The sequence below is a fragment of the Procambarus clarkii genome, chromosome 86 (genome assembly GCF_040958095.1).
Source record: "Procambarus clarkii isolate CNS0578487 chromosome 86, FALCON_Pclarkii_2.0, whole genome shotgun sequence".
NCBI classification, from domain to species: Eukaryota; Metazoa; Arthropoda; class Malacostraca; order Decapoda; family Cambaridae; genus Procambarus; species Procambarus clarkii.
In genome coordinates, this window is record NC_091235.1 from 1,979,417 (window position 1) to 1,991,518 (window position 12,102).

The 12,102-nt window shown below is 47.2% G+C and overlaps 1 protein-coding gene across 1 annotated transcript; it reads right to left on the bottom strand.

Annotated features, from left to right (window-relative positions):
* Positions 1-11,619: 11,619 nt before the first annotated feature.
* On the bottom strand, positions 11,620-12,102 carry LOC138358741 (integumentary mucin A.1-like). The gene has a single exon (XM_069316909.1). It carries the CDS (start codon positions 12,100-12,102, stop codon positions 11,620-11,622), a length of 483 nt encoding a protein of 160 aa, XP_069173010.1.

A 12,102-nucleotide genomic window follows, 5' to 3' on the forward strand; every position in this document is an offset into this window, starting at 1 on the left:
CAAACCATTCCATTAAACTTACATGAAGTGATCAGAAGTCAAACTTGATACCTAACACATAGATACTAAACACTATAACAAATATTTATATAATGACTACAAATCTACAAAAAATGTATGTAAAATACAAACAGAATAAACGACAATTATAAAGTGCTAACCAAAATCTTATAAAAAACTCAAATATTAAATAAAATTAAATACCAAAAAATGTATTATGTATCCTAAATAAAAGATTATATTAATGTACAATGTTAAGACTTGAAATAAGTAAGAAAGGGCAAAGACATGGTAAACTAAACAAAATTAAACTACCAAAATAAACTAAAAATCAAATTACAGGGCCTACTGTGCACTATACAGTGTACAATTGAACAGCTGAAAGGTTGCTATTTAACAGAGGCCGCAGCTCCTTTATATATAAGGATTCCATTACTCTCAAATCTGACTGGCCATTCATACAAGTGTCCAGAATTTTAAAATCAGATTCCAGCAGAGAATGATCAAACTCATAACAATGGTTTCTAATCTCCGAAAATGCTGGTTTAGACAATGGTAATCCAGTCCTAAAAGATAATCCCCGGTGCTCAAGTATCCTAATCTTAAAGTTCCGAATGGAACTCCCGACATATCCAGCATTACAGCTGGAACAATTATACATATATACGACATTTGAGCACAAGGGGGTAGGTACTTTATCTTTAAATTTAAAATAAGAGCCTATGGTATTTGTGTTGACAAAAATAAATCTAAAGTCTACTTGAGGATAACACTGCTGCAACAGTCTCCTCAAACGACTCCTTACAGAAAAGCTAATACTGCCATAAAATGGTAATTTAATATATTTAAGATCCCTTTCCACTGTAGTAATCCTACACGATGGGTGAAACTTCTTATTTAAGAAATTCCTTATAAAAGTATAAACCATATGCACAGGATAACCATTATTTGAAAAAAATTTCACAAGAAAAATAATTTCCTGATCAAAGTTATTCCAATTAGAACATAAAACAAAGGCCCTATTCAGTAGAGTGTTAATAGCATTTTTCTTAATGCTATTGAGAAAGAACTTCTCTCTCTAGGGTTAGACTTCGGGTTGACGTGTAAAAAAACTAAATTTGTTAATCATTTTTTAGGTTTTGAGCGGTTATGCAACACATTGAAAACTTGTACCCAACACTCAGGTATGTGTAACGCCAGTGATTCCTGCAATGATTATTGTGGAGTGTACCACAGTGTGGTCTAAATTTCTTGTATTGTTCCCAAGGCCATGAAAAGTGTGATTTATATATATATATATATATATCGTGGTTGCAGTGTTAACGTAATTTTGGTAGAATTTGGTGAGTGACGAGGCTGGCTGGAGAGACCGTCATCACTCTGTCGAGTAAGGTAACTCTCGAGAGTGTTTATCGACATGCGTGATCGATAAATCACTCACCCATGTGATTTAAGGAGTGCGAGATCTCCTTAGTGTTCCCAATAACGTTTGATAGCTGTAGGCTACATGTGTCAGCAGTAATTATATATATATATAATCATAGTGTCACGGTGCCCAGTGTTATTATGTCATTTACTGTGTGGTGATTGAAATATTTTGACCTATGTTCTAGGGGTTATTTGCAACAGTAAGTAAGTGTGTGCAGTATTCTAATATTTGGAAATTAGAGTACTTGCCGTGTGTGTGTTATTGCAAAGGGGTTGTTATTTGATGGTGATTGTTGCTAGAGTTGAGCATCACGTATGTGATTGCAGTTCAGTAAAGTCATTGTGGGGCAGTGTTATAGAGGGTTCATGTCCTGTATGTTATTTTACTAGGTTCTGCAGTATTGTCATTGCAACCGGATTGTAACGTAAATCACTGTGATTTGTTAGTGTGATTTGTCATTGTCGTGGGTAAACTCGGCTGTAGACGAGTACTTGGGTACACATATATTCTCCTAGTTATCTGGTAGGACATTGAAGTCCAGTATTCAGTGAGGTGATTGCGAGGCAATTAATATAACGTAACCAAGGGAACGCCCATTGCTTTAAGAGAATTTGTTCTTTGACAATTTGAGTAACGTAGAATGCATTTGGGTTAATTTACTTTCCTGCAAGCAGCTACGGTAATCTCGAGGAGCCTAGCCATCAGCCAGATAAGAATTAGAGTATTGTCTGTCGTAATTAATGGTCAGTGGGCCGGGTAATTGACGTGTTTCAGGAAGTCAAAGTAATTAACCTCGATCCTTGTTTGATCAACTCACACGAAAGCTACATTGTTCCATTAATGTAACGTCGTTACTTATCTGCCCGGAAGTACCGGCACTGATTGACTCGTGGGAGGAGTAACGTCATGTTAGAATAACGTAAACGTGGTGCTTATTACTGTTATTAGCCACCTGAATTGGTCTGAGTATGGAAGGTTTAGACGGAAGTCATACCTTAATGTAAATTGCTGAGCCAGTGTGAAAGGTTGCGTATTTTAATTGTTTAATTATTGATCTTGAGGATAATAATTAATTACTCTAAAGGTAATCACGAGTGATTACCGTTCTCTTAGCACTTTGGACATTGTAAGTCAGAGTTTACCATCGCTGAGTGATTAGTAACCGATTAACGTAAATTAACCTAACTAGTAAAGAGATTAATCAGCTGTCTGGTAGTATAGGGATTAATGGGATTTTCTCACTGAATGCTCGACGGGTAGAGTGTTGTGTAATTTCCACGTTACTAGTGACAGTTGTAAGAGTTGTTAATTTAGCATAAAATGTTACCTTGTTATTAACGTAAATGTTATTGTGTTATTAACGTAAATCAATTGTTATTGATTGTTGATCGTCCATGGGACGGAGTGTTAACGTAAGGATTAATTTGAGGAAGGGTTGCTGGAGTTGCCAGTGAACCCATTAGTTATTGTCATTGAAAGACTACTGATTTGATTGTATTGCAACCGCTATTGCAGGTGTAGACTGCACTGAGGCGTAGAACAGTTAGGAGGTTACTGGAGACGTGTTTCAGAACCTACTGTGTCATTTGTTGTAATTGTGATTATAGATCTGTTAGTTCTTGTTTCTTGTTGATTCCTCTGTGGTCACGCTTATGTTCGAGTTAGTTCATTATGCAGTCCGAGGGGCTGGTGTCTAGCTGTCATTGATAGTGTCACAGGAAGGATTTCGAGTAACGTCATTGACATTTCTTTTTGTTTTGTTGTAGTTGTTAGTACTTTATTGAATAAACTAAGTTGTTATGGTTAACGCTGTCTTTTCGTTACACCCCACACATTATTATTGTTATGCAAATGTTCTTCACACTCGACTAATAAAATTGAGACTGATTCTGAGCTTTGGATCAAATATACGGCATCACACAACAATAAATTATTGTTGTGAGAGCCCTTGACCTACTCGTTAGATTCGCTTCGGCGAATGGTTAAGGTCAGCGACCTAGTGGAGGGGATTCCAATTTTCATTGGGGTCTCGGCGTTTGCTCGGGCCTAATCAATTGTTCATACATGGTCCCAAAGTGAGGAATGAGCTGCTTACCCCAGCAAACACAAATCATCTAGAAAACGTTCGTCTATCTCTTCACATAGGTGTGGGAATGATTTGCATTGAGAATGGTGCAGGAGAGCCTTTGAGAAACGTTTAATCAAAAAATCCAAACACAAAGGTTTTATAATAAATTGTTTTTCTACAACTATTTTGTTCCTAATGTATTACAAATAGTTTTTACATGTTTAAATATAAAATTTATGGTGTTTTTTGTAAAATTCATTAATAAATTGTGAATGATATTTATTGGCTCAGTGAAACGTTCAAAATCCATTTAGTTATAATATGATCAGAAAAAAGTAGTTTTCCAAATTTTCTAAAAATCGCTCTTTTTAATACAATTTGACTCCTTATGCATTCCACTAAACACTAATATCATGTTTAAATATATAATTTATGTATTATTCCCTAAGATAATTTATATAAATTATAAAAGTTGCTGGAAAGTGGTGTGAAAGAATCTGAAAACGTTTTGTTGTCTTATATTGGCGTGTTCTTATTAACTAGAGTGAGCGAGAGTGGGTAAGAGTGACTGAGAGTAAGAGTCAGTAAGAGTAAGAGTGACTGAAGGTGAGTGAGAATGCCAGAGCGTGTGTAAGTGTAAGTAAGAGTGAGTGAGAGTGAGTAAAAGTAAGAGTGGGTGAGAGTAAGAGTGACAGAGTGAGAGTAAGAGTGAGTATGAGAGTAAGAGTGATTGAGAGTTAGAGGGAGAGTAAGAGTGATTGAGAATGAGAGTAAGAGTGATTGAGAGTTAGAGTGAGAGTAAGAGTGATTGATAGTTAGAGTGAGAGTAAGAGTGATTGAGAATGAGAGTGAGAGTAAGAGTGATTGAGAGTAAGAGTGATTGAGAGTAAGAGTGATTGGGAGTGAGAGTGATTGAGAGTAAGAGTGATTGAGAGTAAGAGTGATTGAGAGTAAGAGTGATTGGGAGTAAGAGTGAGAGTAAGAGTGAGTAAGAGTATGAATGAGAGTAAGAGTGATTGAGAGTAAGAGTGATTGGGAGTAAGAGTGAGAGTAAGAGTGATTGAGAGTAAGAGTGATTGGGAGTAAGAGTGAGAGTAAGAGTAATTGAGAGTGAGTGAGAGTAAGAGTGATTGAGAGTAAGAGTATGAGAGTAAGAGTGAGAGAGTGAGTATGAATGGGTAAGGGTGACTGAGAGTGAGTAAGAGTGACTGAGAGTAAGAGTGAGTATGAGAGTTAGTAAGAGTGAGTAAGGATGACTGAGAGTAAGAGTAACAGTGCATAAGAGTGATTGAGAGTGAGAGTGAGTTAAGAGTGTGAGGTGTGAGAGGGTAACCGGCCAGGGAGGCAGGATGTTTTTGTCCTGTTTCAAATTATAATTATTTAGCAGGAATGTAATAATATATTGCACAGTATTAATGTGACAATAATATATGCATTATTTCCTTGATAATCAAACTTGTTGTTCAAAGATAATATACAATCTTTGAAGGAAACATTTTGAGAGCGTGAGCTGGCAACACTGGGCTGGTGGTGAGAGAGACATATGGTTAGTTGTGCTCAGACCTTCAGTGGGGAAGGGTGTGTCCCAGCTGGCCGCCACCAGCCACCACCACCTGCCACCACCCGCCGCCACCACCACCCACCGCCACCACCCGCCACCACCGCCACCACCCACCACCGCCACCACCCGCCACCACCCACCACCACCAGCCGCCACCCGCCACCACCAGCCGCCACCCACCACCGCCACCCGCCACCACCAGCCGCCACCACCAGCCACCACCCACCACCGCCACCCGCCACCCGCCACCACCACCCACCACCACCACCCATCACTGCCGCCAACGCCACCACCCACCACAGCCGCCACCACCCATCACCGCCGCCACCACCACCCACCACCACCGCCACCACCCACCACAGCCGCCACCACCCATCACCGCCGCCACCACCACCCACCACCACCGCCACCACCCACCACAGCCGCGACCACCAGCCGCCACCACCAGCCGCCACCGCCCGCCACCGCCCGCCATCACCGCCACCAGCCGCCACCACCACCACCAGCCGCCATCACCGCCACCACCAGCCGCCATCAGCTGCCACCGCCACCAGCCGCCACCGCCCGCCACCAGCTGCCACCACCACTGCCACCACCAGCCGCTACCACCAGCTGCTACCACCGCCCGCTATCAGCCGCCACCGCCCGTTGCCACAGTCGCCACTGCCACCCACCACCACCAGCCGCCACCGCCCGTTGCCACAGTCGCCACCGCCACCCGCCACCACCAGCCGCCATCACCGCCACCACCAGCCGCCATCAGCTGCCACCGCCACCAGCCGCCACCACCAGCATTCACCACCGCCCACCACCAGCTGCCACCGCCACCAGCCGCCACCGCCACCACCAGCCGCCACCACCGCCCACCACCAGCTGCCACCGCCACCAGCCGCCACCGCCCGCCACCACCAGCCGCCACAGCCGCCACCACCGCCACCAGCCGGCACAGCCGCCACCAGCCGCCACCAGCTGCCACCACCGCCTGCCATCAGCCGTCACCGCCCGTTGCCACAGTCACCACCGCAAGCCGCCACCGCCAGCCGCCACCACCCACCATCGCCGATCGCCACCACCCACCACAGCCGCCACCACCCATCACAGCCGCCGTCGCCCCGCCACCGCCCGCCACCGCCCACCACCACCACCCACCACTACTGCCCGCCACCGCCACCACTGTCCGCCACCGCCAGTGTCCGCCACCGCCGCCACTGTCCGCCACCGCCATCACTGTCCACCACCGCCACCACTGTCCGCCACCGCCACCACTGTCCGCCCGCTGCCACTTTCCGCCACCGCCACCACTGTCCGCCCGCTGCCACTGTCCGCCCGCCGCCACTGTCCGCCACCGCCACCACCGTCCGCCACCGCCACCACTGTCCGCCACCGCCACCACTGTCCGCCCACTGCCACTGTCCGCCCGCCGCCACTGTCCGCCACCGCCGCCACAGCCGCCACTGTCCGCCACCGCTACCACTGTCGGCCCACTGCCACTGTCCGCCCACCGCCACTGTCCGCCCGCCGCCACTGTCCGCCACCACCGCCACTGTCCGCCACAGCCGCCACTGTCCGCCCGCCGCCACTATCCGCCACCGCCACCACTGTCCGCCACCGCCACCACTGTCCGCCACAGCCGCCACTGTCCGCCTGCCGCCACCGCCGCCACTGTCCGCCACAGCCACCACTGTCCGCCCGCCGCCACTGTCCGCCCGCCGCCACTGTCCACCACCGCCGCCACTGTCCGCCACAGCCGCCACTGTCCGCCTGCCGCCACTATCCGCCACCACCGCCACTGTCCGCCACAGCCACCACTGTCCGCCCGCCACCACTGTCCGCCCGCCGCCACTGTCCACCACCGCCGCCACTGTCCGCCACAGCCGCCACTGTCCGCCCGCCGCCACTCTCCGCTACTGTCCACCACTGCCGCCACTGTCCGCCCGCCGCCACTATCCGCCACCACCGCCACTGTCCGCCACAGCCGCCACTCTCCGCCGTACAGCCTCCCCTCTCTTCGTTAGTAAATAATTATAATTGTTAGTAAATAATAAAAGAAATATAAATTATTAGATTTTTTTACCCTTAAATTGGTTTTAATATTTAAATTGAAAATAATAATATAATATAAAATAAAATATAATAAAAATAATAATATATAAAATAATATAATTTAATTTCAAGAAATTTAACTTTAAACACAAAGATGTTTAAAGGGTTCAGATTATAGGCTCAAACCTTTCATAAGAGATTCATATTGGTATATGAATGGATTATGAATGATTCATGTTAGGATTGTAAAGTTACCACAACATCTCAAATTAGTGTTAGATACGTAGGTTTTGGTTATAAGTTTTGGAAACCTATTTAAGTCCACACACAAATTCGTATCTGATACGATAAAACAAACGTTTCCAATCCTTTCAAATACTTTCCAGATATGTTGTGGCAACCTTAAATTGTTTGCTGGGACTACACTGGTGTGTTAGCTAAGCAAGTCCTTCCTCAGGCGACCTAATTGAATATCACGACAGGAATAAAGGTTAAAGAATAAAGAAAATTCTTAGAAATTTTCCGAGCTCAATTCCTTATACCAATTACATTTTATTCCAAACTTCTCACAAGTTACACAAAAACTCTCACAAGGACCCTTGTGGTGAGAGGGGCGAGGTGAGGGGTGGGAGGGGAGAGGCTTGTGGTTAGAGGGTCGAAATAGTGGTGGGTGTGATGGTGGTAGTGGTTGGATTGGTGGGTGTGATGGTGTGGGGTGGGCTGGTGGGGGTGATGAAGTTGGGTGGGATGGTGGGTATAATTTTAGTGGGTGGGCTGGAGGGTATGATTCTGACAGGTGGGCTGGTGAGTATGATTATGGACAGGTGGGTACAATGGTGGAGGGCTGCTTAAGATAATGATGGTAGTGGATGGATAAGTATGACTTTTTGGTCAATAGAATCGTGGAGAATAGACTGGTATAATGTTGGTGGGTGGACTGGAATGATTGTAGTGGAAGGATTAGTATGATGGTGATTGGTGAGTAGAATATTGGAGGGGTGGGATGATGATTATGATTGTGATTAGTGGTCTGGTAAGTCAGATGCAGACGATATATTGGTGGGTATGAAGGTTATGATTGGGCTGGTGGGTATGATTGTCGTTTTTGGATTGGTAAGTGTGATTATGGTTCGTGGACTGGTAGTGTGATGGTGCTGGGTGGGCTAATGTGTATGATACTGGTTGGTGGACTGGATGGTATGAAGGTGTTGAATTGCGTGACAGGTGTGATTATGGTTTAGGCTGGTGGGGTGTAACGGTAGTTGATAGACTTGGGCATGGAATGGTGGATGGAAGTTATTTTTTTTACTTTGATATTTACATGTAAAGCATGCTAATAAGTACAATAAAACAAAGGCAACATAACAAGTAATACACATAAACACCGGCCTGAAGGGCCGACAACAAAACAGAAAACGTATGACAAACAAGCCATTAAACAAACAAGATACAAAATACAGTACAGTATGGCAAATATCAACTCGAAGATAACATAAACAATACATTAACATATAAAGAAACACAGGCAAGAACAAAGTAACAAATACGTGCAAAAATCACATTGCTCCTATGTTTAGCGATATGTAGAAAAACCAAAGCACAAAAACAGGGAACAAGTACAAAATAACAAATAAATGCAAACAAACGTGCTAATACATGAAATAAAGCAAACCACCAGAAAAACAGACATAAGACACAAACAAGAGGTCACAGGAAATCACACAGGACAAAGCCAAGAAACCCACAGACAGCACGGGACGTAAGATGCATACAACACACAACAAATAAATGACATAAGTACAATAACAAAATTGTACAAGAAAAAAACAAGATTGGACCAAAAAATACACAAAAGTTACAACAAATGAACAAGAAATCCAAAAACTACACGTAAGAACATAAATAGCATAAAATATGTACAAAGAAGAAAGCAATTTCAAGGACAAAGAAATAATCACACACGCACACACCTAAGGCAAGAAACACAAGGCAATAAGAACAAAAAACAGTACCATAAGGGAACTGAAAATACATAAAAACAGAAAAGCACAAAAACATAGCAAATGACCCAGAGGCCGTAAGGACACAAGTACAGAAAATAAACGATCACCACACGAAACACACCACTACAGCAGCACAAGAGCACAATCAGCCACACAGGAGACGCACAAAGCTGCAATTATAGACTCACACCCAATCACACAGCCAAGCACACAGACCACACAAAAGTCAAACAGGAGGATATTTCTCACGGTACTTATACTGTGAATACTTCCGCTTATAAGCCTCCCATACCAAATACTCCAGTTCCGTTGGGGCACGGCCCTCACGAACTCGCGGGTGCTCCATATACTCGGGAATCTCCACATCCGGCGGAAGAGGGCGCCACCGACCCGTCACGGAAGGCAGGGGCATCGCCGCCGAGGAAGCAGGAGATACCAAAACAGCGGGCAGAGGCCGCCCATCTGGCCCCACACGAGGGCGCGCACTTCGTTCCACGCTGGGCACCGCACCGAGCCCCGCGGAGGGTGGCACCGCAGGCGCCTCAAGGCTCCCGCCAACCGGAACAGGAGCAGAGTCCCACCGTCGCACATCCTTCGACAACACTACGACGAGGTCGCGGTCACCAGGGGCAACCGCCCACTGAGGAGAGCCACCAGCTGGGGGCACAGTGTTCAACACAGAAGGCACCACAGGAGGCAGCACATCGTCGCCCACAGCATCATCATCCATGGCATCGCGCTCCTCCGCCCACGTTCGGTGAGGTGACGCAACCCGAGCCGAACGACGGCACTTAGAAAGAGGCCGTTGATCGTCGGAACCGTCACCTCCCACAAGCGGTGCCCCAGAAGAAACATCGGCAGGCGGCCCCAAAGCCAGGGCAGCACGACCACGCAGAACAGCAGCCTCAACGATTCAGAGCAAAAAATCACTACCATCGAAGGAAACCAGATTCGGAGAAGGAAGAGACACAGCAGGCGGAGGAGTAGACTCCAGCACACGTGAGGCATCCAGCGAGGGCGACGGAACCGGCAGTGGAGAAGAGGCACGCGTCGATGAGGAAACCACCAGAGGCGACGAGGCAGAGGGCGTGGGTGGAGTCACACACACCACCGCCCCGACAGCCCCGGGAAGCACACTGTCGTCTGCAGGAGATGCAGGCACCACCCATACAGCATCATCCAAGGCCACCACGGAAACAACCGGATGCGGATGCACCTCTGCATCCACCGAATGGCGAAGGTCAGAAGCAGGTGCCCCGAGGTCCCCAGAGCTTACCGGTGGGCCAGATGGAGCGACAGCTGGAACTGCCGCAGGAACCACACCGGGCACCACCTCATCCCCGGAGTCCTCCTCCAGAGGAAGCGGCGGGAAATCCTCTTCCCGGAACAAGTTGACGAGAGCCACCGGGGCTGCAGAGCACCCGGCAGCCTGATGTCCCAACAGGCCACACTGGAAACAGGTACAGGGCTGCCGGGCATAACACACCCAGATGTAGTATCCCATAAGCCGGACAGAAGATGGTACATCCGACCGCAGGCGCATTCCCAATGTACGAATGATCGTTCGCCTTCTTGCATACCTCCCCGAGGAGAGCGTGTTCACCCGCACGCTTACAACAGCACCAAACTTCCCGAAGTAACACTGGAGGAGGTCTTCGGGAAACTCCCGGGGCACCCCATGGACACTGCCATGAGTCAGGGTACCACTACAGTCCGAAATTGCCACAGAACCGGCACCACCCGGCAACGGCAACGTACGCCCTACGTAACGACGGAGGAAGTCCCGGTACTCCTCCTCCCTCACGAACTTGAGAACAACCCAGTGGGCTGTTACAAGCTCCACACCGTAGATATCCTCCACCGGGATACGAAGCATGTCACACATAACCACCTCGATTTCCGGATATCCAGTCCGACTAGTGAACTCCAGGCCCACGGAGTTCACATGCACAACAGGGGGAAGATGGGCACCCATGTCAAACTCGCCACGTCAACTTGCAGCCAGTGGGTGGAAGTAGTGTAAAAGTCGATTACAACTAAGCATTTAGTATTTCCCAAAGTATGGTCATAGTCGACCCACGGACACGCGACCTCCAGCATGAGAGATGAGTGCTCCACTGACTGAGCTACTTATGTAGGCCCTGAGCATTATGTATGGGCCTTCCTGCAGTTTATTTCCTTAATGGTAACGTATATGAATGAGTGCGAATGGTTATTTGGTAGACATAAGCAATCAATGAAAATTGATTTAATAAAAAATCATAGAAATTGGAACTAAACATACAATCAATGAAACACACAGTTTGTAGTTCATTGGGGAGGATGGAAACTGGCTGCTGGCGTCATAGGAAACTAGGGATGGCTGGAACCGCGCATCAGCGAGGTAACTATAAACAGTCACGGACTACAGGGTGCTGTCGACATCATCCACAGAATGTTTTAGCATGCCTACGAGGTGCTGTCGAAAAAATTAAAACAGGACCTAGCAGATAAACTCCACACTGCTGTTCGATGGCTAACATGATGGTTGGGTTGGCATGATTATGATGGGTGGGCTGGTGGGAATGATTGTGATGGATGGGCTGGTGGGTATGATTGTGATGGGTGGGCTGGTGGGTATGATTGTGATGGGTGGGCTGGTGGGTATGATTGTGATGGATGGGCTGGTGGGTATGATTGTGATGGATGGGCTGGTGGGTATGATTGTGATGGGTGGGCTGGTGGGTATGATTGTGATGGGTGGGCTGGTAGGTATGATTGTGATGGATGGGCTGGTGGTTATGATTGTGATGGGTGGACTGGTGGGTATAATTGTGCTGGGTAGGCTGGTGAGCATGATTATATCGTGTGGACTTATGGGTATGATTGTGATGGGTGGGCTGGTGGGTATGATTGTGATGGGTGGGCTGGTGGGTATGATTGTGATGGGTGGACTGGTGGTTATGACTGTGATAGGTGGACTAGTGGGTATGATTGTGATGGGTAGGCTGGTGAGCAT

Bases quoted from the DNA above. Each gene is read 5' to 3' on its own strand.
- LOC138358741 (XM_069316909.1), bottom strand. From the start codon at position 12,102: ATGCTCACCAGCCTACCCATCACAATCATACCCACTAGTCCACCTATC.